Source organism: Mchenga conophoros, linkage group LG12 (assembly GCF_057382185.1).
Source record: "Mchenga conophoros isolate Kocher_MC1m ecotype Shallow Benthic linkage group LG12, M_conophoros_male_GT1.1, whole genome shotgun sequence".
Classification (NCBI taxonomy): Eukaryota; Metazoa; Chordata; class Actinopteri; order Cichliformes; family Cichlidae; genus Mchenga; species Mchenga conophoros.
The window spans coordinates 31,132,334-31,158,767 of NC_140537.1; the positions used below are offsets into that span (position 1 = coordinate 31,132,334).

General features: G+C 37.9%; 1 protein-coding gene across 18 annotated transcripts in view; it reads right to left on the reverse strand.

Moving 5' to 3' along the window:
• Positions 1–26,434, reverse strand: part of kcnt1b (potassium sodium-activated channel subfamily T member 1b) — a 79,762-nt gene that overhangs the window by 27,195 nt on the left and 26,133 nt on the right. For 12 of the 18 annotated variants that reach the window (XM_085295252.1, XM_085295241.1, XM_085295236.1 and 9 more), the window contains 17 exons: positions 14,434–14,513; positions 12,438–12,543; positions 11,387–11,443; positions 11,222–11,270; positions 10,968–11,027; positions 9,206–9,280; positions 8,901–8,984; positions 6,668–6,762; positions 5,872–6,052; positions 5,169–5,333; positions 3,999–4,135; positions 3,051–3,114; positions 2,790–2,898; positions 2,575–2,683; positions 1,148–1,297; positions 810–1,042; positions 461–481 (listed from right to left, as the gene is read on the reverse strand). In XM_085295252.1, the coding sequence (XP_085151378.1) occupies positions 461–481; positions 810–1,042; positions 1,148–1,297; positions 2,575–2,683; positions 2,790–2,898; positions 3,051–3,114; positions 3,999–4,135; positions 5,169–5,333; positions 5,872–6,052; positions 6,668–6,762; positions 8,901–8,984; positions 9,206–9,280; positions 10,968–11,027; positions 11,222–11,270; positions 11,387–11,443; positions 12,438–12,543; positions 14,434–14,513 (1,775 nt within the window). The remainder of the gene's footprint in view (positions 1–460; positions 482–809; positions 1,043–1,147; positions 1,298–2,574; positions 2,684–2,789; positions 2,899–3,050; positions 3,115–3,998; positions 4,136–5,168; positions 5,334–5,871; positions 6,053–6,667; positions 6,763–8,900; positions 8,985–9,205; positions 9,281–10,967; positions 11,028–11,221; positions 11,271–11,386; positions 11,444–12,437; positions 12,544–14,433; positions 14,514–26,434) is intronic. The other 6 variants (XM_085295238.1, XM_085295244.1, XM_085295249.1 and 3 more) reach the window with 1 other exon arrangement.

Here is a 26,434-nt window from a genome sequence, read left to right on the forward strand (position 1 = left end):
TGACTTAGCATATCTGTCAGTAAATATATCCCTATGATGTATGATATACATCATATCATAAATATGAAAAATAGATAGATCAGTTATATCAAGCACAATTGTTTCCAACTAGTTAGGATGCTGTGACGAAGAAAGGTGATTAAAACAGAATGCAAATATTGGCATTAGCGTTATTCAAAGCTTGTGTTTATTAAAAAATGTACAAAGAGAACAAATTGATCAATTAAAAAAGGCTAATATTTGCAGAGTGTTGTTACTTAAAGCACCCTAACTTATTTGGATACAGAGTTGTACAAGATATGTGGCAAAGATATATGCACAATATCAGATTTGATATATGTACTATACATATATCATTCTGTTGAAACATTTTTAGGCTAAGTGTGAGGTGTTATTGTGCAAATGATTCCAAATAAAATGTGTGAATAATAGAAAATTGATGCCTCATGCACAAACTTACCAAATGAAGTGGCCTGATCAACTTTCACAGGTTAAAAAAAAAAGCACAACACAACAATGTCAGCCAACAAAGTAAAAAAAAAAAATCATGCTTAACAGTCAGTGAAAGCATAAAGCATCAGCAAGGCAGCCCTAAGCATTCAGAAAGGCCCAGTGTGAGTGCAATTTAGAGTAAACCACCAACAAAGCATCCATTTTCTCTTCTTCTATGGAAACCGTTTCAGCCATCAGATAGTGAGCCTAGTAAGCACACAAACAGAACCCTCCCATCTTCCTATTTTCTCTGCTTTCTTTATCAGCTGCGCTTTTTGTAAACATCATTTATTCCTGCCTGTGGCTTTCAGTCTTACCCATGCTGGCGATGATGCTGTGCACAGGTAGCCTTGAGGGGGCGTCATAGAGCCCGGAGACAGGCAGGCCCTTGTGCTTCTCCTCTTGCTTGAAGATGAAAGCAGAGTTCTCTTCCTTGGTGATGTTGATGTAGTAGCAGGTATCGGTGGCAGCCATGATGTGGCGAGGTCCGGGGTTCAGGAGGATGCTTTTGTTGTCCTCTCTTTTAACTCCAATCAAACACACGCCATACCTGACGATTGAAATCAAAATGACACAAACATGGTTTTTGCTCTCAGAGATGTTACTCTAATGTGAAAGGATCTTACTCTACTGAGCTAGAAGAAAATGTACTAACTTCTTGTGGGCGTGGAAGGAAGCATAGGTGAAACTCTTTCCGTCGTACTCCCCAAAAAACTTGCTGTCACACAAGCGGATGTGGTAGACCTCGTTTCCAGAGCAGCGTCCATATGTCCTCTGCCACTGCTCCGGTGATAACTGCCCCTCCCTGAATTTGTATTAACAGAACAATTCATTCTGATGTTTCGTGTCCCATAGTCTTTTTGCTACATGCTACATTCTTACTATATTTTAGACTGTGATCTTAAACTCTGGCGCAGAACCAATTTGAATGTCAGAGAAAGAAGACATTTAAATCAAATTGCACTTTATTTGTCTCTCGGTACTGATAAATCAAACCTTTCATGACCTTTTCTGACCCTGTTTTCTCCAGCCTCATCAACTCTAGTCACAAACAATATCAGGACACAACAGGCTTTAGGGTCATTGATGTAAGACAGATTGTGTACATCATAATTATATTTGAAACCTGGCACAAATTAAGTCTTCTGTCATCTTGTCTAAGGCACAAACTGGGGCCAGTTTCCATAATGGAAATGAAAATGGATGTGTGTCTCCTGCGGACTGAACAGAATGTGAAAAAAAAAAGCCAGATTTATGGCCTGACAAGAAAAAAGTGTAATGTTCACTGACTCGACAGTGACAAGTCGAGGCAGCGGTGACAGTAGAGTAGTGAGATTGTACCGAGTGCAGTCTGTGTAACTGTAAAGACTGTGTGCAGAACACACAGTCATCCTCCTCTCAAATTAATCCCAAAGAGAGATTTAATCTCTCCACAAATATTCAACTCTTTAGTCAAAGCGAAGATTAGAAATTTTACTGAATAGAAACCTTTCAGAGAAGCTGAGTTGCTATGTAGGCAGAAACACAGACATTTGTTGAGTAAATTCTTAAGGAGTAAAAATATGGTTTTTATAGGTCTTATTAGCTTGAAATCCAAAAACAATGTCCACAGGCTACAACAAACTATGTCTTCTAGAGCAATTACAGAACTCACAGACACTTAAAAAAACTACACAGGGCTTCCATTACTTGTTTCCTTAAGTATAATACTACCCATACATGCAGATTTAGTTTAACTGCCAAATAATTGTTACTTTATCCGGGTAATTTGTGTTACAGTAACACATACTTACTGGAAAAATACCAAATATGGTTGGTTTAGTGTAGGAAAATGAAAAGAAGCAGGTGTTGAAATTAGACTTTATCCAAAGGAACCAAAAACGTCCTCCTGTTTGCAGGACTGGAAAATCTAGTCTAATAACAGGTTTCCCAAAATAATCAGGCAGCAGTGCTAACCACTGCATCATCGTGCTGCACTAATAAGTAAATTAAATGTATTTTTAAAAAATTGTAAAAAAAAAAAAGAAAAAAATGAAAAGGGGAAAGAATAATAACTGCAAATAAATGTTGGCGGATACTCACTGTCCTCTGGAGGTGTGAACCAACAGCGTAATTAAAGTGGACGTGGCTGGACACACACAGTTGAGTGCCAACATAGCGTACTTGAACTCCTCTTCACAAACTACATGATCTAATTGAAAAGGAATAATTGCAAAATTAAGAAAAAGTCTGGCCTGTGTCTCAACAACATGCCAAATTACTGTTTTTCAGAAGCTATGAATTCTTTGCACACTCACCAGCAAACTTAACATGAAATTTATTTTCTGGTTTGAGAATCTGTACGTAGAGAGGGCAGTTTGGAGCAAAGTCTTTTGCAGCCCATGCCCTCAAAATAGTCTGGTGATCCTGTGAGGGAGCAAAATTGTGTTATTTCACTTGTCCAGTGGCTCATTTTCATCTACAACTTCCCTGGCAAATATCAAAGGGAAATAGGGTGTAAAGGGAAACTGCTTATTTGAAATAATCATTATCATGACACAGTTTAGGATGAGACTCACAGCTGCCGTTCGGTCGACTTCGTTCCTGCTGCTCAGGATGAAGCAGGCCTCAGCATCGTCCATCCTGACAGATTGGAAGAGACACACAAAAGAGAGATAGAAAGGCAGAAGAGGTCATTCAACCAGGTGTGAAACACCTCATTTTAACAGATCAGTGCATTAAATTAAAGCCAGGCATAGATGAGCGTTAATATGCCATTACAAAGGCTCAAAAGGTTAAAAGCCCAATTGATCTCTGAAAACACTACCGTATCAGAATGCAGTGCTTGCAACACAGGAGCTGCTTCTTCCTTTTTTTTTTATCTGCTTCCACCTCACCCTTCCTAGCATCCTCTTCTGTCACACCAACCCTCTGCATGTTCTCGATAGAGGTTAGTCATTTGAAGGTAAGCTGGCTGTGTGGTCACATATCGGTGCATATGAAATGACACAGCACCTGAACAGCTGCACATTAAAGAGGGCATCTTGGAAAAGAGGAGTGAACTTCTGGACAAACTTAAGACTTTTCAAAGAAAAGGATATAGGGCTGTAATTCAACATCTGCAGCCGAGCTACGAGATACGAATGCCGCGGTTGTGCAGTAATGGGTTTGATTGACGAAAACAAAACTGACAGGTCACAATCTCTCTCGCTGCTTCTGTGCAGAGTTTGCTCTTTGAAGTGAGGAGATGATCGATGTGGAGTAAAACTGCATTACACTGAAGTGAAAGCAGAGGCCAGCCAAGCTGATTTGTAAGTATCTCACCCTCTAACTGCACTTCAATGGCTTTGCATTGCCAGTTGAGAAGCAACACTTTAAATTACATTCCAAGTCGTATCCAGAAAATAAAAAGAATAAAACCAATCAGATTCAGCTCTACTGAAATCTGAACCTTTCAGAAAGATAACGCACAAGAGCTTTGTTTTTAGGTGTTGGTCTTAATATGTGCATGTTATGCGTTTACTTACTTGGCCCTCATCAGGTCCTGGTCTTTGAGAGCAGATCCTTGCAAGTAGATAACCCTCTGGGACCACAGGGGGATCTGGAGAATTCGACGAACTTGAATGTCTATCTCTGTCGGGCACAAAATCACCACATAATAGTCCTAGAGAAAGAGAGAAAAAAACAAGAAAATTAAAATCTACAAAAAAACCCCAAAACAAACATGAAATACAAAAACTCTGGATAAATCTATAAAAAGTGAGTCAGTCAGTCCAAAGTGTATATATAATAAAGCCATGCAAAACATTTACCTTCATCCTACAAAGAGTTACAGCCCCTTGAAGTACACAGGCATGAGCTGACCTTTGATTTTTTCCCCCAGTATTTTTAAACCCTCATAAATTCATTGGTACAGGAGAAAGTAACATACATTTTTCATGACTGATGAACACATTTTAGCTCTGACAACTGCAACCAAATCAACTTTACACCCATTCCAATGTCAAGATCCACAGGCAAAGTGCTCTTTTTTTCTTGATACCAAATGTTGAGGGAAAAAAATGATATAAAACAAAAAAGCTGCAACTTTTTCACAGTAAAACATCCAATAAAGTACAAAAATATTATAATATAAAAAGTTATAATATAAACCAGTATCTTAGTGGCATGGTAGCTTATCCAGCTCAATATTCATCAACGTGCACAGCTTATTGTGTTACTGTGTTGTGCTGTATGTGTGAAGTACAGTGACAGTGAAGTCTTCTTGTCATTGGTCAGCTGTACTGGACCAATTAATAACAATTAAAATCCACTGAGAATGACAAATATGACCTTGAGCACAGTTTAGGTGAAGACCTATTAGGATATCATTGCACGGAGGTTTCACTAAGTTCTACCAAATACTGCAGGAGGAGTAGTGATTCCTCTGACTTATGAAAACAATACATACAGTTCATCTGTCCTTCCACGGGCTGAGCGAAAAATCAGCTGATTCTTAGGCTGGCAAGTTGAAAGGTTTTGCCTTATTTTATATTGAATAGTCACTGTGTACTACTGACTTAGCTAATTACACAACCGGTCTCATGTCTCATGCTCATGATTAAAGCATGCAATAGAAATATAGAAGATATAGTGGAAACAGTGGAAATAAGCAAAATAGCAGCATATTAACATATCATTTGGTCTTTTCATTGTACCTGTAATCTGGGATGAGCGTAGAACTCGTTGAGGAAATCCATCAACAGGTCTATCTTCAGCGAGCTGACACACAGCACCACGTGCTTCTCTGTCTGCGCCCGATGTCGACTATAGTTCCCCCCCAACTTCTGGCTCTCCATCCACAGGTATGCTAGTTCTTCAAACTGACACAATGACAGCAAAGGTGGAGTGACGTCAAAAGCAGCAAGAATGAAATAAATAATAAAAAATGAGATAGATTTTCTGTCTGGACACAGATGGAGTGAAAACTACTATTGGAGTAATTTGGCAGCAGTGGGAGTTCATCTCCACTTCTCACTCCATTTGCTCCACAGGGACAGAAACTTTTTGAGACATGTGAAGGGATGAACCTGTTCGCAGTCTTTAAATATAAATAACACAGTATATATGTGGACTAATGATGCAGCAAATGTGAGCCAGGATTTTGACTGGCACTTGCAAACTTCTTCTGCAGCCAAAAAAATGTCACAGAAGCGAAGGACCAAATTAGACTTTTACGAGCTGCAGGCCAGCATGAAAATGTCATTTAATATCTGATGATACCCACACAAAGGTCATCACTGACTGCAGAATATTAAAGAATTCCTTATGATTAAGACCTAACACAAGGCTTACAACAAACCGCAACCCTTCACTGCACTTTGCGAATCGCTGGTTTTTAATTTAGCACAGAGTCGGTACCTGTAGCGGCAGGACCACCAGGGCAACACAGATGAGAATGACCACCAGCAGCTGGGAGGGCCAGATTTGTGGCGTGACGTCCCCGTAGCCCACGGTGGAGAAAGTAACGATGCAGAAATAGAACGAGTCAAATAAGGTCAAGTTCTTCCCAGCTCTCTCTAGATGCTGGATCCCACAAGCCCTGCATAAAAACGAGGAATCATACAATGACACCAGACAAATGTCCTACGGGTAAAGATAATTAAAATATAACATATGAAAGGGGATATATTCTACTAAGGCAATCTCTTTCACTATGGTAATATAGTCATGTCTAGACTGGATATTACAATTCAATTTGACCAAGAACAAAGGCCCAAAGGTCAGCCCAACGTGGGCTTCTCCTCAGTATGGCATTTAAAGTGACACCAAGGTTATCAATACAATAACAGTGTTTGTAGGTCTGTTTACTCTGACGCTGATCATCAGTGCATTTTTATAAGCATTTCTTTTTCCAACAACAGTAGCAAATACATATCTCTTTCATGGATACTACCTCTTAAAAAACATTAACCAATAACCAACCGTAGCTCACAATGCCTGCTTTCAACAGATCTTTGAATAGCTACATGTTTTGCTTTTTCCAGTTTTCGTTTCTACAACAAATATTGCTTCTACCAGATAATAAGCCATGCAGACCACCAACTGTGAGACGATGTTTTTGGGGTTACGTGGTACAAGGTTCAGAGAACAGATTTTGCCCCAGCGGTCAGAGATGCACTTCAGTGACTAACAGCGAGAACAGAGGCTGACTCACCCGGTGAAAACCAGACACAGTAAGGTGCAGATGAGGATGAACACCTGATTAAACATGGCAGAGTGGGTCCTTTGGATGGCACGATGGAAATCATTCTGGACACAAGAAAAGAGGTTCAGTGCATTAGTCATACCGCTGATTGAGAAATATGACACATTTTCCAATTGTGATAGCAAAAATAAACAATTTCTCAAGGACAACTGGACCAAAATATATTTGCAAAACAAATTATTAAAAGGGCATCTGCATCACACGTACAAATACCTTCCAAACCAAATTAAAATCATTTAATTTAATTAATCAAAGCTCAGATCTCTTACGTAACTGTAGTCCATTATTTTACTAACACACAAACTACACCAAAACGAGTGCCCTTTCCTCTTTGGAAGATTTTTTTTATACTCCTATATTAGCATACTGTCCATCTTCCAACGTGGCAGCTCACGACTCATTTTCACTTGCACCTTGTTAGCATGTTCTGCCTGCCACCACCCCCCTGGCCACAGATTCAACCATCTGCCACCTACCGTCTTGGCATGTAGCTCTTACTCTGTCTCATCTGAATCACAGCAAGAGCACACACTGCACCAGGTGGATCCAATGGAATTGCTTTGAATTTCATGTACCTGTTAAACCCTTCTGGGCAACACTAATACTACAACACCAGATTTCTGTGAACTCTGTGTTTTATTAAACTTCGCCGTGCCCACACTTGTACTTTTTGCTTTGGCTCGACTTGCTCTTGATATTGGGTAGTACTCTAAACATATACTGCTTTACTTGCAACTTTAAACAATATACACTCATTATCCACTTTGTTAGGTACACCTTGCTTGTACTGGGTTGAAACCTCTGTGCCCTCAGAACTACCTTTATTCTCTACGAAATAGATTCCACAATGTGTTTGAAATATTACTCAGAGATTTTTGTCCATATTGACACGATGGCAACTCATAGTTGCTGCAGATTTGTTGGCTCCACATCCATGATGGCAATCTCTGGGAACTATGGAGGCCATTTGAGTACAATGAGCTTATTGTGATGTTCAAGAAACCAGTTGGAGATTATTTGAGCTTTGTGAGATGGTGTGTTATCCTGCTGGAAACAGCCACAGGAAGATGGGTATATGGTAGTCATAAAGGAATCATGTGATGAGCAATAAGTGATAAGGGGCCCAAAGTGTGCAAAAAAGTATTTCCCACACCATTACACCACCAGCAGCAGCCTGAACCACTAATATTGACACTCAGACTTAGTAATGTTTCTTCCAGTCTTCTTTTACTCAGTTTTGTAGCTTCAGTAGCCTCAGTTCCCTCGGTGTGGCACCTGGTGTGGTTCTCAGCTGCAGTAGCTTGTCTGCTTCAAAGTTAGTTTTGCTCAAAGATGCTCTTCTGCATTCGTTGGTTGTAGCAAGTGGCTGATTGAGTTACTGCTGCCTTACTAACTGCTCAAGCAGTCTGACCATTCTACTATGACTTCTGGTATCAACAGGGCATTTACTAATGGTCACTAATGGTCACTGGATATTTTCACACCTACCCTGTGTGATTGGCTGATTAGAAATTTGTATAAATGAGAAAGTGAACAGGTATTTCTAATAAAGTGGACCAATGAGTGTAAGGCCACGATACCTGCCGTGCATGCCGTGCACTAGCCTCAAGAACATGCAGTCAATTCTAAAAGAAAGAAAAAGTTCTGGCTTATTCCTTATGCTAGCTTCTAGTGAGAAAACACAGTATGTCTGAAAGCCTACTGCAGCGTGAATATGAAAGTCTGCTGTTCGATTAAAAAAACACGTCTTTTGTTTTCTCCTAAATACGTCAGCTAAACATGAATAACATGGCTTGTGTTAGCTTTGTAGCCAGCTAATTAGACAGCAGGCTAATTTATCAAAGTAACCACTGTTACTGCTAATACACAGATAAATGTAGCTTCAAAAAGATATGTTGTTTTGTGCACATATCAGTGTCGACAAAAAGAGAGTGTCAGCTAACCAGAAAGAAATGAATTAGCCTAGTCAATTAAATTCTGTTTTGTTACATTGTATCAACCCACTGAGCACTTACACAATGCTACTCATGAGCTCTAATATGGCTGCTAGAGGGCAGATAATTTAACCTCAAAGCCCATAGTAATAAAGAAAACATACAGTTTTGTTTATTCTCTCTAGTACAATCAAGCTTTAGTGTGTAAGATGCAACACACACTTTATTTACATTGGCAAAAAACTTACAATCATATTCTCCAGAGCACCTTTGGCTAGCCAGCAGTTAAGAAACACAGGGACGAATATGTCTCTTAATCGATGCCAGAAAATCTTAAAGAAGAAAAGAAAGAGACAGGGTGAAAATATACAGTATATTAGTAAAGCGATATTTAGTTAATATACCTCATATATAACATGACGTTACAATCCCCAATACAAATAATAAAGAAATTTAGATGCATTAGGTAGTTTCTCATTAAATTCAAAATTGTACATATCTGATATTTGAAGATCTTGTTTTGTGGACAAGGCGAACTGATTAAGTTACTCACTGTGATTATAAATGGCACTGTGTTGATCATTTCCAGGATGAAGGAAATCTGGAAGATCTGCTCCCAAATGTTTCCCTAGAAAGGAAATTAATGGGATACAATTTAATGAATCTGCTGCAGGGGTCTGCCTTCGGTAGATGGAGGACATCAACATAAAACAACACCATGTAGGAAAAACAACAACAACTTTCTGTGCTAACGTCTAAAATCTTTGTTGAGAGGAGATGGTTCTTTGAAATTAACAATTTTAGTGTCAGTATCTGAATATAACACCTGACTTTGTGCTTAAAGCATTCAAATGTGCTTGTTTGTAGTTTTTGCCTGTTATGCTTAGCTACTGTGGTTAAATGTAAGATACAAAGTTTAAAGTGAAGATAAAAAGGTTCTAATATATATATACCACTTAAATCTCTTTTCATAATGAAGGGTTTACATAATCGACTGTATGATGCAGCCTCTGCTCATTTACACGTGTGTTACATAATGTCTCTGTGCACTATAATTCCATTTGGTATTATATAGCAGTGAATGAGAACATAAGTAAAAATATATCTGCATATATTTTCACTGTCAAGGTATAATGTTCAAGAAGCAGAACACTATAAATTTACACTTGTGATGCAAACATCTGAGGATCTCAACAGGAGATGAAAGCAATGGTGCAACTTAGATTCAGAGTCAGGGAAAGCTGTGGGAGATGTTCAAATCCAAACTAATAGTGTGTTCATTCCTAAAATCTTAATTTCTAAATACATTAACAGATTAAAAAGTAAAGAAAAAAATATGGACAGTATGTGATGCTGCTCAATTCAATAAATATCTGAGAAGAGCTATTACAGCTAACTGAATGGTCTGTTATGAAGATATGTTTGTGTGGATTGTAAAATGTTTCAAATATTCTGTCTGCCATCAGATATTCTGTATTTCTATATACCGTGCATTTCACTAACACATATTTTTTATATTTTACTTGCAATGTGCACAATCCTCCTTTTGCATGCACAAGGACTGAGAAAAGAAGTGCATACTCAGATGTGTCACAGATTCAAGGAAAGCTGAACCTAAACTCTTGACAGCTACAGCGAAGGGAACTGATTGTGTTCTGTGGCATTCGGCTGGTTCGGGGAGAGAAGATTAGCTGAAAAACCAGTACAATAAGTGATCATTGTTATCCTACGATTAAAAAAAATGGTTTCCTGATGAGAGTGATCACTTTAAATGACCATATCATCACCACTCATAAGGTACCAGCGCTCACTTAATGGTTTGATCAATATGAAAATGAGCACTCAGCTGAGCCCCTGTGGGAGGTTTTAGGTGGATGTGCTTGATCGCACCCTCCAAAATCATCAAAACACCACACGAGGGAATAACTTTGAGAAAAATGATATTTAAATCTTTTGGTAGAGTTCCAGCGACTTTAGAATCAATGCTAAGGTTTGCAAGGCTCGCAAATCAGACCTAAATACACTTGTGATGCATCTTTCTGTCACGTGTTTGTAGACAAAACACAAACAGCACTTTAAGCTCTGTAGAGCCTTTATCTCAACTTCTTTCTGAGACAGTGTGCTAGATGTCTGAGTTGAAAATTTGCAGCAAAGACTGCTGGCTCTGTGATGGGGCTGTCTTTGGGGAATGTAAATGAGGCTGGAAAGTGTTGGTTCGCAAGACAGGAAACAAAGCGTTGGACTTAGATCAAGAAGCTGCAAGAGGACAATAAGAATTAAAAAGATAAAATTTGTAGTGTGAGTCAGTCTCTTACCTTGTAGCTGAGATATGTGATAAGCATAGTCTCCAAAAAACTGATTAAGGCCACTGTCACCTGGAGCAAAGGGGAGAGAGATAAATGAACCCTGCAAATGCAGACTCTTCTCGGCCTTCAGCGGGGAACGTCCATACTCTGCAGTGTTTTGTTCTAATAAATGGCTTGTGGTGTTTCTGGGCTGAATTATGCATTGAGACTGAGTTCATGGAATGGAATTTGATTTATGCACACAGAAACGGTATTATGCTCACCTGTATTGCCCACACAGACTCTCGTCTGTTCACCCAGAAAATGCGTTCCCTGTCACAAACAATGTGAAACTTTTACTCACACTTCACGGCATCTGCATTTATTATCAACCTTACTATTGTGCACCACTAATTTTACTATGGAGTGCCATGTTAACATGAACATACCATTTGATTTGTGGTGGCTCTGATGTATCATTCCAACCATTGCTTCGATTCATTGCACTGTATTACGGACAGGAGTAAGGAAAAGATAAACACAGAGTAACAGTTTGAACGTCTGAATGGGAGGAAACACGTCTACTGGGAGTCAAACATCCACATAACTGCATAGGATGAGCAACTTTTTCACATTGTTCATATAAACACGCACACAACATGAGTAAAATTATATAATCACTATAAAATAAATAACTGTTGTGAAAGTAAAAAACTGAATATTTCACATATACTTACAGTGTCGAGAAAAAGCATTTGCCCTTTCCCTGATTTCTTTGTTTTTTTCGCTGAAATTGGGAAGTGGCAAATACTTCATGGTACTGTATCCTTTATGCTTTATGCTCTCCTGACAACCTTCAGTGAAACCCTCGAGATGAAGAATCTTATTGGCCAGTCTGTTATAGTCCAGTACAGGCAGCACTAACCTAACATGTTTATCTGTGAGTCCCCAGAGGCAACTGCACACAGATGGGCCCTACCAGCCACTGAAACAAGGATCCTCTATGAGGAAACAGAGCTAAGCGCTAAGCCATCACGCTGCAGTCACTTACATTTACCGTTTTCTACAATGGAAAACAAAAAAAAATATTTTGGAAATTGTTTGGAATTGCTAGATTAAAATGCTGTAAATACACTTTTCCTAATGTGCAGACCTGTTAATAACAGACTTTGGTTGTGACAGCTGATATTGGGCTCTGTGAAGCCAGATAACAGAGGGAGTGATGGACTAATAAAGTAACATTACACATACATGGCTTTGTTTTTATCTCACTCATTTTATCTCAGCTTTAATGTTTTTTGTGCGGTAGAGTTTGAGTATCTGGAAGGACTGCTTTAACATTTACTTACCCTGTGATGACATGACTATCACCCTTTTCCTCTTTCTTCTTTTCTAGCTTTTATTTATCCTCCATTTTTGATTTTTAATAAAAAAGAATTACTATGTACAAGTGGAATAGGAACAGTGATTGAATAGGGAGAGGTAGAGTCTCACTCTCACCATGGGCTCCCATTTTTCTCCTTCAGATCTTCCAAGCTGACTCTTAATATGTAGAGGGCACAGGTGAGAATCTTCAGTGAGAAGTTGAACAAGCGGATCCTCAGGCCTGTGGAGCAACAACAAAAAAAGCTGGAGCTTAAATTGAGTGACTTAAAGAGGAGCTTGCTTACATCTTTTCACATTATTCACAGGCTCAGACTTAAAGCTCTGTGTTGACTTTTTTCCACTCTTTTTTGTGTACACTTTGTCTGCAGTCTGAAGTTCAAACAGAGACTGCTGTCAACAACAAATCCAGCAAATTCTCTTCATCATAGCGAACTGCTACTGCTCAAATTGTGGTCGTTTGGGTGCATAAAATGCTTTTACCCCTGAACCATAACTATTATATTTCCATGCCTCTACAGCAGCCTGGCACACCTGATTTTCCATGACGCACATCCTTCAAATCCTTCAAGAAGAACACAAAAATAACACTAGCACTTTTGTATCCTAACAATGTGCAGAAGCATTACAAAGCAGTATGAATGCCTGGTGGGCTTGCATAGAAATAGCCATGGGTGTCACGGTCCTGGGTTGGTGACCCAGTGTTTTGAGTTTCTTATGTCTCTGAGTTTTTGTATTATGATCTTAGTTCTCTTTGTTGCCCCAGTTTATTCTTTAGTCTAGTGTCTTAGTTTGACTTTCTTGTATTCTCTTTAGTTTTCTGAATATTTAGTTAGCCGCCCTCTGTGTCTCCCTGTTATTTTTCTCTGTGTTTCTTAGTTGCTCTGTCTCCCCTAGTCAAGTCTGCGTCTATGTTACATTTCCTGTTTTACTTTGAAGGTCTGTGTCCTACGTGAATGTACTGAGTTTCGCTTCCCTTGGGTCTCGTTATGTCCGATTTCTCCCAGCTGTGCTCCCCTTCTGTGTCTCATTCCCCTCGTTATTTCCCAGTGTATTTAAGCCCTGTGTTTCTCTGTGTCAGTGTCGCAATCTCCCTCATGACTGTGTGCGCCGCCGTGTGTTTCCTTGTGAGTCAGTTCCTTTATGCGTCCCAGTTTAGTTCCATATTATCTTGTATCGCCTTAACTTCCGTCAGCAATAAAGCTGTATTTTGAGTTCAGTCCTGTTTTCCCGTGAGCTTGCGTTTGGGTCCTCTCCTGCCTGCACACAGCCTAAACATGACAATGGGTGATAATAATGTTTATGAAGTCACAAGGTTTTTTTTGTGGACATAAGTGTACTGATAAACTCACATACAACCTGCTACATACAACACTAAATAATACACATAAAAACTAAAGCCTGACAGAAGATGACAGAAGCTTTTTTAAATCTAGCAGTGTCAGCTAGCCAGTCAGTCATCCAGCCAGTGAGTTAGCTAATCCCTAGTGACACGACCCCTTGCGATGAAGCCTGCGTCAGTGTTAAAAAGGTTTGAAACAGGGCAGACAAACAAACAACAAATGGAGCAGAAGACCCCCGCAGCACGATGTGACATTTTCATTAAAACCTGCTGTTTTATGTCAAAGACTATGGCTGCCTAGTGACAACAACAAGCTGAGCGAACGAAAGCAGAGCCAGCGTCACGGACCCGGTAACAACATGTCCAACTATATATGGGAGAGTTCCCATAGTGTACATTTTTATAACTACATGCAAATGAACAGCTTCCAGACACAGTGCACCAAACTGCTGAGTCATGCCAGTGTCTTCTTTAGAGACAATGTGGCATGTCCTAATGAGAAAAACACTGCAGCTCTGCCTCATCTCTCCACAAATGAGCCATATTCTTCTGTCCACGCTGGGTCACAGCTTGAACACCTAAAACCCCAACAATGAGGCAGCTAATGTAATAATGAAAGCCCCAACTGAGACACAAAGTGGAAATATGTCATCATTGGCTGTCATTTCCTTTATTATGCACTTATTATTCATTTGGCTCAGAAAGTATCTAGCAGTAGCAAGCCGCTTACCATTTTCACTCTAAAAGATAGCATAGTTTATGGTTACTTACTTGACCTTTGGTTTTTGATGAAGAAAAGCTTTAGCCTCTCCTTGAAGGTGTTTTCGTTCACATAGAACTCTACCTGAACCCTGTGGGGGCAATGCAGAAAGGTTAAGCATAGAAGAAAACAGTAACAATATGGTGACATTTCCCAGAAGTCTTCATGTTTCGTACGTTTCATTTTATTGTGATTTTTCACTTCTTGTCAACAGAATTGAGTTTTTTTCCAGTAAACTCCAGCCAGCAGATCACATGCAAATCTATACAGACTTAGAATAAGCTGTATATTATTTTCACTAATTCTGTTACCCAGCATTTACTGTCTGCCATGTACAATAACAATATTGAGCACAAGTACATTCACATCTAACTTGAAATTCAAACGTACAGCATCTGCAGTCATTAATGAAGATTTATGTAAATATACTGACAATCTCTCGACAGCGACTGCGAAACTTCTCCACATTCAGAGAAATACTTTGTTTTAAAGTATTTTTTTAATTACTTTAGTGAGATATTTATTCAAATTGACTAATTTGTTCTGTGAAAAGGGCAAAATAGGACTGAATCATTTCTGATTGCTTAATATTTCTAAACATTTCATAAAATTTGTAATATTTATTTGCGACTTTTAAGAGTGCCAACACATTCAGCACTCTGAAACCTTGTTTACAATTTGAGAGACAATCAGTACCTCTGGAGTCTAGCCTTATTTCTTCACATAAATAAGAGAGAATACAAGTGGAGAGCCCGCTTTATAAACAGCACCAAAAAAAAGCTTCCATTAATAATTGACAATTATCTCCCTATTAAAAACTATAGCACTTTAGCAATGCTTTTTAAGTGGTCACACCTACTATGACACATGCAAAGCTATTAAAGATTTGAGCAGACATAATGGACCAAACAATCACTTAAGCATGAATGATGACGTAGCTACAGAACTGTGGGTAGGTTAGACAATTGAAGGTAATGAGCCAGGCCTATTGCCCATTTCAGTAATATACAGAGCTTGTTGTCAGTAAAGAACATGAAGGGAAAGTAATAATGGTCTTACAGTCACAGCAGGGACCCTTGCAGCTTTCCACCTTGTCTGACAAGATGAATACAGGGTGCGAAAAGACAAGGGAGGAGAGAAGCGAGCTAAGGGGCAATTACAGCAGCCTACTCCAAAGGGACTATGTGTGTGTAGATAAAGAGTGTAGGTAGGAGAAAGAACATGATATGAGCCATTTCCCAACTAATCCCCTCTCTCCTCCTTCCGTATTGCCATAGAGACAGTTTTCAGTGCAGGAAATGTTCACTCACGTGTCTGTGTGGCATGCTTTCCTTGCACGAGGAATTAGTCAGAGACAGACGGAGCCAAATGCACACACCGACACACATGTAGAAGCCATCATCTCCAAATCCCCATCCATACAGACTCCATCACACACATATCTCACTCACTGGTATTGGTCACCTAAGAAGCTGTAAAAGAACTTATAAAGTTGAATGAAAGTTACTAGGGCCTTTTATTTACCCTGTTGCCTATAAGCACATGGACAAATGTGAACAGAGCAAAACCTAAGCCAACCATTGTTGTAAGGAAAAATAAAATTTGTGGATTTACAGACTGATTACTTATTTATAAAACTTAAATCTTGATTTAAGACACGACTAAAGGAAAACACAAACTGAGTACATTAATACTTAACTGAACACTTTGGGAATTACTCATTTAACAGAAAAAAAAGCCCAGCAGCAAATCGAATACATTCTTTACAGAGAGTAGCTACTTTACAAATGAAAAGGCCGCAAAGTTTTAATTCTAGGTTACTTGATTATTTAAGTTTTATGTTTCTGTAAAATACTACAGACACAGCAATCGACCAGCAAGGGACCGGAAAAGGCCAATTTCCAGCAATCTTGGCTTTGGGTATTTCTGATTTTGAGCCGGCCTGCTTCATGCATGTACAACATGTGTCCTGTGGTGCATATAAATTGTCACGCATATTCACATCCACAAAAAAACATGTCTTTAGCATGGAAGCTCCTCACTTGGAGGGAAGGCAAACTTCACCAAAGAAAATCATGGAGGGACCATCATAAAAACTTCCTAACAATAAACCTAATCAGACACTTAAATCACCTTCACCCAGCTGAACATGGACATTTTAAGGAGGCTAATGGAGGCAAAGTGGTTAAAGGTAAAGATATCCAAAGATGGAGATGAGTGAAAAGGGAGAAAAGGGTCGATGTCATGTTATCTGGTGAATGTATAAATATACTGGAAAATGATGTAAGTAACTGTAATCTGATGTGTTATATAAATCTGTTGCAGCTGCTTTTGTTTGGTAAGCTCAAACATGCCAGGTAAAGGTGGGTGTATAGATCAGATTTTCATGTAAGTATTTATACCTCTTTCTAGTAGCAGAGCATTTTCAGTTATTTAAGTAAGAGAAGAAACTGTAGTTTGGGGGGACATTATAAAGTAAGGCTAGCCAACGCGTTACCAGGCTAACAGCTGACTGAGGAATCAGCTGACCGAACCTGCTACCAGGGTAACCAGATAAAATGGGGCCGAAGAGGACACCGACAGCTGAGGAAGTCGAGGACATTAAAAAGTCCCTTGACTTCATAATGGAGGAAATTTCTACTATCAGGTTGCAGCAGAAAAATATCATTGAAATTGTGGAGGAGGTAAAGCTCCTCCGCATCCAAAATGCCGAAAAAGATAAAAAGATTGCATACCTGGAAAGTAAGGTCACTGACCTGGAACAATACTCCAGGATAAACGACGTCATCATCACTGGGCTCCATATTAAACCCCGGTCATACGCTCAGGCGGTGACCGCTGACAGCAACGAGGAACCTGGAGAGCTTGACATTAGCTCCACGGAACAACAGGTGGCTGCTTTCCTGCGGTCCAAAGGGATTGCCCTGGACTGTAACTCTGTCGAAGCATGCCACCCTCTTCCCAGGAGGAACGGCAACATACCGGCTATTATATTAAGGTTTGTAAATCGAAAGCACAAGATTACGCTGCTGAAACAAGGAAGAAAATTAAAAGGATCTAATGTCTTTATCAATGAACATCTAACCAAACACAACGCTGAAATAGCCAAAAAAGTGCGACACCTTAAGAAGCTGGGAAAAATCCAAGGCACTTGGACGATGAACTGCAAAATATTCATTAAACTAAACGGATCACCAGAGGAAGCCAAAGTTCTGACCATTAAAAATATGGCGGATCTCGAAAAATATCAGTGAGCAACACGATCTGGACGGCAAACAAGGTAACAGACAACCACACACTCACTTATGACACACACTGGAAGGAAGAACTCAGATACATCTGGAAGAATCAGCTGCATCAGTCAGACAGTTGCAGAATATGATCAATTGGAACTGAAAACATTTAACTATATGGATCACAATACACACGACTTGGAATATGAAATAGATCCAGACAACAACTTTTTCTCATCTAACAATAACAATTGCTGCTACTATACAAATAAAGACTACAATCAGAGGATTAAAACTGAGAATAAATTATCAATTATCCACTTTAACTGTAGAAGTCTCTATGCTAATTTTAGTCATATCAAAGAATATCTTAACCAGTTTTCACATCCATTTAGTGTCATTGCCTTATCAGAAACTTGGATCAATATGGAAAAAGGAACAGACTTTGAACTGGAGGGTTATGAATTCACATTTATAACTAGGCGAAACAAAGGAGGAGGAGGAGTGGCCTTGTATGTGGACAAATCCTTGAAATTTAATGTGGTGGAAAAGATGACGATGGTGATTGATAATGTACTAGAATGTATTACAGTTGAAATTTGTAAAGAAAAAAGTAAAAATGTAATCATTAGCTGTATATACAGAGCTCCAGGTAGTAGTATTGAGACATTTAAAGACTGGATAGAAGAAACATTTATTGAAATAGCTCGCAAAAAAGTTTTCATTTGTGGAGACTTCAATATTGATTTGCTAAACCCAAATAAACATAAAACCACTGAGGAATTTATAAACACAATGCACTGTATGAATCTATTCCCTAAAATTACTAGACCTACCAGGATTACATCACATTGTGCAACTCTCATAGACAACATTTTTGCAAATGACATTGAAAATAAGACTGTAAGTGGACTCCTGATTAACGACATAAGTGACCATCTTCCAATTTTTACAATCTATGATAGGAATTACAAGATCAATAAAATGGACAGTAAAAAAGAGTACAGACGAGTAAGAACAGAAGAAAGAATGAATGCATTTAAAAAAGATTTATTGAAGGAAAACTGGGGTGAAGTATATCAGGAACAGGACGTTAATAGTGCTTATAATAAATTCCTTAGAATATTTACATTACTGTACAATACCAACTGTCCAATAAAGCAATATAGTAGGAAACAGAAATATATGGACTGTCCATGGATAACAAAAGGTCTGCAAAATGCATGTATAAAGAAAAATGCTCTATACAGAGAGTTCTTAAGAACGAGAACTAAAGATGCTGAAATCAGATACAAAAGATATAAAAATAGGTTAACTAATATACTTAGATTTAGTAAAAAGGAATACTATAAGAAGCAATTAGATATAAATAGAAATAATAATAAAAGATTATGGGAAATCCTGAACAGTGTTATAAAATGTGGGACTGGACAAAAGAACTATCCCAAGTATTTCATTTGTAATGACCATGAAGAATACAATATGGATGTTGTGGCAAATAGTCTCAATGAATTCTTTGTAACTGCTGGACCAAATTTAGCAAGAACAATCACTCATCCTGGGAAAGCACAGGAAAAACCCGATACACTGATTGACAGAAATCCATATTCTATGTTTCTCACAGCCGTTGATGAAAATGAAGTTCTTGAAATTGTCAAAAAATGTAAAAATCACAAATCTTTGGATTGTAATGATATTGATATGATAGTGGTTAAAAGAGTCATTGAGGCTATTATAAAACCATTTACATACATCTGTAATTTATCATTTCAAACTGGTCGATTTCCAGACAGAATGAAAATAGCAAAAGTTATACCTCTATACAAATCTGGAAACAAACACCATTTCACAAACTACAGGCCTGTCTCTTTACTACCTCAATTCTCAAAAGTTCTTGAAAAACTGTTTAAAAACAGACTGGAAAAATGTATAGATAAACATAAACTACTCACTGAGAGTCAGTACGGATTCAGATCAAGCAGATCAACATCATCGGCACTATTAGATTCAATAGAATACATCACAAATTCCATAGACAAAAAGCAATATGTGGCTGGGTTATTCATAGACTTGACAAAGGCATTTGACACTATAGATCATGATATATTAATAAGAAAACTGGAACGTTATGGTGTCAGAGGGGTAGTTTTAGATTGGGTCCGGAGTTATTTAAGTGACAGAAAGCAGTTTGTGAAAATAAATGGTGGTTGCTCCTTATGTATGGACATTGCTTGTGGTGTACCCCAAGGGTCAGTTTTGGGTCCAAAATTCTTCAACTTGTACATTAACGACATCTGTAAAGTGTCCAAAGTATTAAAAATGGTTCTCTTTGCTGACGATACAAACATTTTTTGCTCTGGTGATGATCTGCAGAATTTATTGGAGGATATGACTAATGAAATAAGTAAAGTGAAGTTCTGGCTTGATAAAAACAAATTATCATTAAATTTGAATAAATCTAAACTTATGTTATTTGGAAATAGTAGTTTAAATACAAATGCAAAGATTCAAATAAATGGTGTTGATATTGAAAGAGTCAGTGAAAATAAATTTCTGGGGGTAATAATAGATGAAAAACTTAACTGGAGAGCTCACGTAAGATATATTCATTCCAAAGTATCACGAAGCATTGCAGTACTAAACAAGGCAAAACAGGTATTCGACAGAACATCACTTCATATTCTCTACTGTTCACTGGTTTCACCATACTTAAGCTATTGTGCAGAGGTCTGGGGCAACAACTATAAAACCACATTACATTCACTTTTTACTCTTCAAAAGAAAGCAATTCGAATCATCCACAATGCAGGTTATAGGGAACATACAAACTCACTATTTTTGCAGTCTGAAATATTGAAAATTGACGATATAGTGAAATTCCAAACAGCACAAATTCTATTCAAAGCAAAAAATAAAGAACTGCCAGGTAATATTCAGAGTATGTTTTTTTGAAAGAAGGAAGTTATAATTTAAGGGGTTTTTGTAACTTCAAAACAATGAAGGTACGTACTACAAGAAAAGGCTTTTGTGTTTCTGTTCAAGGAGTGAAACTATGGAACAAACTGAATATGGAATTAAAGCAATGTCCAAACATAAAACTGTTCAAAAAGAGTTATAAAAATATGATCTTCTCGATCTATAAAGAAAAGGAAAATATTTAAATTAAGTGAATGTCTCTATTTAAAAACAAACAAACAAAAAATTCATGATGTGATATTATAGTATATAGTATATCAGAAATCTGTTCACTATTTTTATTACAAATTATATCAGTAAGGAAGCTGACTAAATATTCACTGATAATTTATGGGACAGGGGTGGGATTAAATAAGTGTATACTTCTTCCCACTCCCTTTCAACATGTAAATTAATCAGAATGTTTTTTTGTATGTAATTTGTATAGTATATTTTTTTTTTCTCTCATTTCTTTTCTAAATGTACTTGTATATTGTTCACATGTTGAAATAAATTACCAATCAATCAATCAATCAATCAAAGTATTTTGGATTGAAGAAAAGTCGATTTTGTATATGCTTTGCTACACAAAGTACACAACAAGAAATATGTCAACAACTAGGACTTCAATATGCCATTCAGACATGTCTTGCATATGGCTCTAGCTTTCCATTACTTTCTTAAGACCAATGGCTCTCAATTTCCATGTCATAAAGTTCCTGAGACTATATTTAAAAATGACTTAACCCAACATTCAGTAGTCTCAAAACTGTGCATTTGTTCTATAATTTCAGTCATTTGAACCATATAAACAATATTTTACTGACAAAGATTCAGAATACAGTTCTAAGCTATGGTCCTTCACAACTGAAAAAGCAAAAAATGGTCTTGAATAAGAAGCTATAAATTACTGAATTGCCTCTGTGGATTTTTTTTTTTTTTTAAACTAGCCAGTCAAAATTATGGCCTTACAGCACTTCTCATCACACTTATTTCTGTCCACATAATACACAAGGATAAACATTTGCTGTCCTTACCTTTTATCGTGCTTATAAAACACTTCTGACCAAGGGTACAAAAAGGTCTTCTTACACATAAGGTGGCTGCCAGGAGCTGTGAACCCACAGCAATACCTTTCAAGTACATACTCTCTTTCCTTTGGCATCTCGAGTCTGCAAACAACCACCACCAATGACTGTAGGGTAAGATGATTAGTAGTCTGTATATCCAAGGAGTCACACAGTGTTCACAACAGACAATAACTTTAAGAAGATGCAGTCCCTTTGTTCGCACACAGGATAGATGCATCATATGACCTTGAGTCCTCAACTAACAACTCTTTACGGTATATAGAGCTTCAACACTAATATATATACATATATGTATAGTATTGAGGTGGCACACAAACAAACACAAATACAAATGCTGTTTACAGTGACCGCTGCCTGTGACAGGATTGCAATTTTATGAGCTCCTCATGTGAGACACTGAACAACTACAACTGCTTTGTAGACCATGTAAATAAACATCAAACAGCTTGTTGACCTCGGGATAATCAGACGAGCAGAACAGATCTGTTCAAAGCCCCATTCTAGATTAAAAAAAAAAAAAAGAACGAACAAAAAACAAATTCTGTCTAACAGCCGCCAGATGCTCTGCGCCATATGGAATATGTGTGAGGGTTTTGCAGAATCAAGCACAGGCAAACACCACAACAAGACAATGGGGGTCGTAATAGTCACTCAAGAAGGAGTCTACAACAGATATCAGTCCTAAGATGGTACTCAGATGCTTCATGCTCTGCATCTATTGCAGAGCCCAATCAACAGCAACCTTGCCTTGTATGTTTTAGTTTGCAGTCTGCCAGTTGCAACTAGTTGCAAAGAACCAAATCTGTAACACATCAGTTTGATTATCCCTGACCAACCAGGCAGCCTTAGTGAAGCGACCCATTAATTCAAGGTTTCTGATGATAACCAGGCCACAGAATCACTATGCAGACCATTAATGATGCATCTTACCTGTAAACAGTGTTAAAAAAAAAAACTCTTTCACATCACAGCCTTAATACAGTTTTAGATTTTCTGATGGCAGATTTGCTCTGCTGCCCCTCTGACAAAGCAAAGAGTTGAAAATAGAAAATGTCCTATTCACCTCCCACTAAAGTGTTCCTGATATAAACGCTGCAAGGCTTCTAAAAATACTCCTCGAATAAAAAGCAGTGGCTTCATTGTTATTCTCTACTTCTATCACTCTAAAGCACTCAAAACTTCCCAATTGTTGCAGGTACTTTTCCAAAGCCTTATTATAGTGCAAAGATAGAATATGGACTTCAGCTCAGACGCGACTGTGTTAACTGTGAAGGCAGCTTATCAAATGGACACTGAATCCACAATCCTCAAGAAGGATGTGTAAGTGTTTGTGTCATAATCATCTGGAGGGGAAGCCTTCCTCACTAACTTTAATAGGACCTGTGTGTTCAGTGGATAGACAAGGGAAACATGAAAGGGCAGGGATGGTGATTTCTGGTTGTCTATAGGATATGTACAACTTGTAAGCTGCTGCACATGAGCGTGGGTGGTGTGGACCGCTGACGGACCCAGATTACACTGAATGGTTTTGTTCCTAATACTTATGAATGTATGAGCAAACATTAGTGCAATGAAGCCTTAAATAGGCATCTGAAAGCTGCTTATTCAAAGCAACTGTCATATGTCTTTCACGGTTTATTAAGGAGTTCTGACACAAATGTGCAGCTTTAAGATTGCTGCCTGCTGTGCTGACTGTGCTGGTTTTGTAAAACCAAATTTATCCTCCTCTTGACTGAATATTTCAAGAGCATTGTAGCAATGTTGTTTGTCGAATAGTTTCATAAAACGAAAGCGACATCACATAAAAGAGATGTTCCTTTGTCCGCAGAAAACGAAAAGGTACAAAATGTTGAGGTTTTTAACAGGGTACTGCTCAAGTGCTCTAAGTGCAGAAATAATTTAGATCTAGCCTCCATGTGTGAGTTTTGATAATCCTTTTCTATGAAAGAATCAGAATGTGCATGAACTCCAGATTTACAGAGGTCCTGAGTTTAAGGCTTAGCACTGTAAAAAGTGCAGAGACCTCAGTGCCTGGATAAGACTTAAAAGCACAAGGTTGTCAGATTGGATAATGGCACTGGGGTGATGTTAAAGACCACAGAAGGGTCTAATTCATAAAATGGTAAAAAAAAAATAAGTTATTCATGAGTTGGATTTAAAAAAAAAAAAGAAATAATGTCAAAATACCCTAATAATGTCTTTTTGTAGAGGAAATACTAACTTCATGAATTTCCCTCCTTTGCAAGAATTGTATGAAAATGTTTCACAGGCAAATAAAAATGCAGTTAAATATTGTTTTAATGTTTCATTAAATTGTAATCATTGAAAGAAATGGTTAAGTAACCACTGCACTGCGTCAACTTCAATTTAATTTTATTTATATGGTGCCAAATCACAACAACAGTTGCCTCAAGGTGTTTTATATTGTAAAGTAAGGACCCTACAATAATACAAAGGAAACAGAGAAAACCATAATCATCATATGACCACCTATGATCAAGCGCTTTGGTGACAGTGGGAAGGAGAAACTCCCTTTTAACAGGAAGAAATCTCCAGCAGAACCAAGGTCAGATTAATAATAACGAATATGAAATGCAGAATGTATAAACAACATAGTGAAAAAGGTAATTAAAGAAAAAACACTAAATGCATCATGATAATCTCATAGCAACCTAGACCTATTGCAGCATAACTAAGGGAGGATTCAGGGTCACCTGATCCAACCCCAACTATATGCTTTATCAGAAAGGAACGTTTTAAGCCTAATCTTAAAACTAGAGATAGTGTCTGTCTCCTGAATCCAAACTAGAAGCTGGTTCCACAGAAGATGGGCCTGAAAACTGAAGGCTCTGCATCCCATTCTACTTTTAAATACTCTAGGAATGAGAAGTCTGTCCCATAAAGGGGTGATATGGTACTAAAACATCATTAACACAAGATGAGGCCTGATTATTTAAGACCTTGTATGTAAGGAGCAGGATTTTAAATTTAATTCTGGATTCAACAGGGAGCTAATGAAGAGAAGCATTACAGGAGAAATATGCTATCTCTTTCTAATCCCTGTCAGTACTCTTGCTGCAGCATTTTGGATCAATCGAAAACTTTTCAGGTACAGGTAGAACATCCTGATAATAACGAATTACAGTAGTCCAGCCTAGAAGTAATACTAGTTTCTAGTTTCACTCTCAGACACAATGTTTCTAATTTTGGAGATATTGCGCAAATGGAAGAAAGCAGTCCTACATATTGATGATGCGCACTGAAGGACATATCCTAGTTAAAAATGACTTCAAGATTCCTCATGGTGTTGCCAGGGTAATGCAACTGCTGCACCACAGAAACAAGGTCAATCACCCCACAGTGAATACAGTTTAAAAGGCATATCCTTTAACACCGTGTTAAAATGCACTGCCTTTAATTAAGCACTTTTTAGTTAACACATGCGTATAGCTCAACACACCCACAATGTTCAACCCAACCTCCAACTGCATAGCCAACAAAGTAGCATTACACAGCAGTACAAAGTATTCTATTAGCAACCACAGCTGAAAGGTCTGCTGCTGACAAGTTATACCAGTGTTTCTTGAACAAGCGTTTTCAAAATGAATAGTAATCAAATATGTTTTCTGTTAACTGTGGTTTCATTAAATTAAGTTAAACATATACATTTGTTACACAGACAGTCAGAAAAAACAAATAAATGAACAGATAACCGACAGAGTAAACACACACAGATTCACTGTCATTAGTGTATGTGACATTACCATTTCCAGTTTACTGACAGGATGGTTAATCAAGAATAAAACCGCAGCCTTAAAGGTCAAATGACCTGTCATTTCTGACAAAGGAGGGAGGATCTTGACATTTCAGCTTCTTTTGCGGTGTGTCGGTAAAAGGTTGGAGCATTAATGTTGCTGAAGGATTAATAATGTTACAGAACGTGTCACAAATTCAATGTTTGTTTGGCAGGTGTTTACATCTACAGGTTAACCATAGCTGCTATTGCACATTATTCATATGTTGGACAAGACAAGACAACTGCTCCCATAAACACTACAAACTTCCTCTATCTGTACAAGTTCAATAAATAAACCATAATCTGACTATAAATTTGTTGTTGTTTATTCAAACTTTTAGATCTGAATAATTGAAACACCAATATATATATGCTGGAAAATCTTTCCCCCCCCATTTATTCATCCATTTTCTTAACATCCACTTATCCAATTCATGGATGGAATCTATTCCAGCCATCAGGAGCAACATCAGGGGCAAAACCAACATTCACGGTCACATTCACACCTACAGCCCCACACAGAAAGAACCCAGCACTTCATTGCAACATGACTAACAATTGCAGCATAGAGATGATGTGACTTGTACCAGTCAGTCACATCAATAATAACCACTGACAGGGGATGCAAATAACATTGATCATCTCATTAAAATGTATTGTTTTAATGTGAAACTGTAGAAAAGGTTTCGATGATGTTGTTGACTGGTATACATTTACACTTTGCACTTGTCATTTCGAGTCATAACAGCTAAAGGAAAACCACCTACAGAAGAGAAGGAATTCTACAGATTCCATATTCAGGTTTTACCACGTTATTGATGATCCATCACCTACAGCCACAACCCAAAATCTGAGTTATCACTGAAATGTCTCAATTTCCCAAAAGGTATTGCAGTAAAAAAAAAAGAAAAAAAAAAAAAAAAAGACCATCTAACTC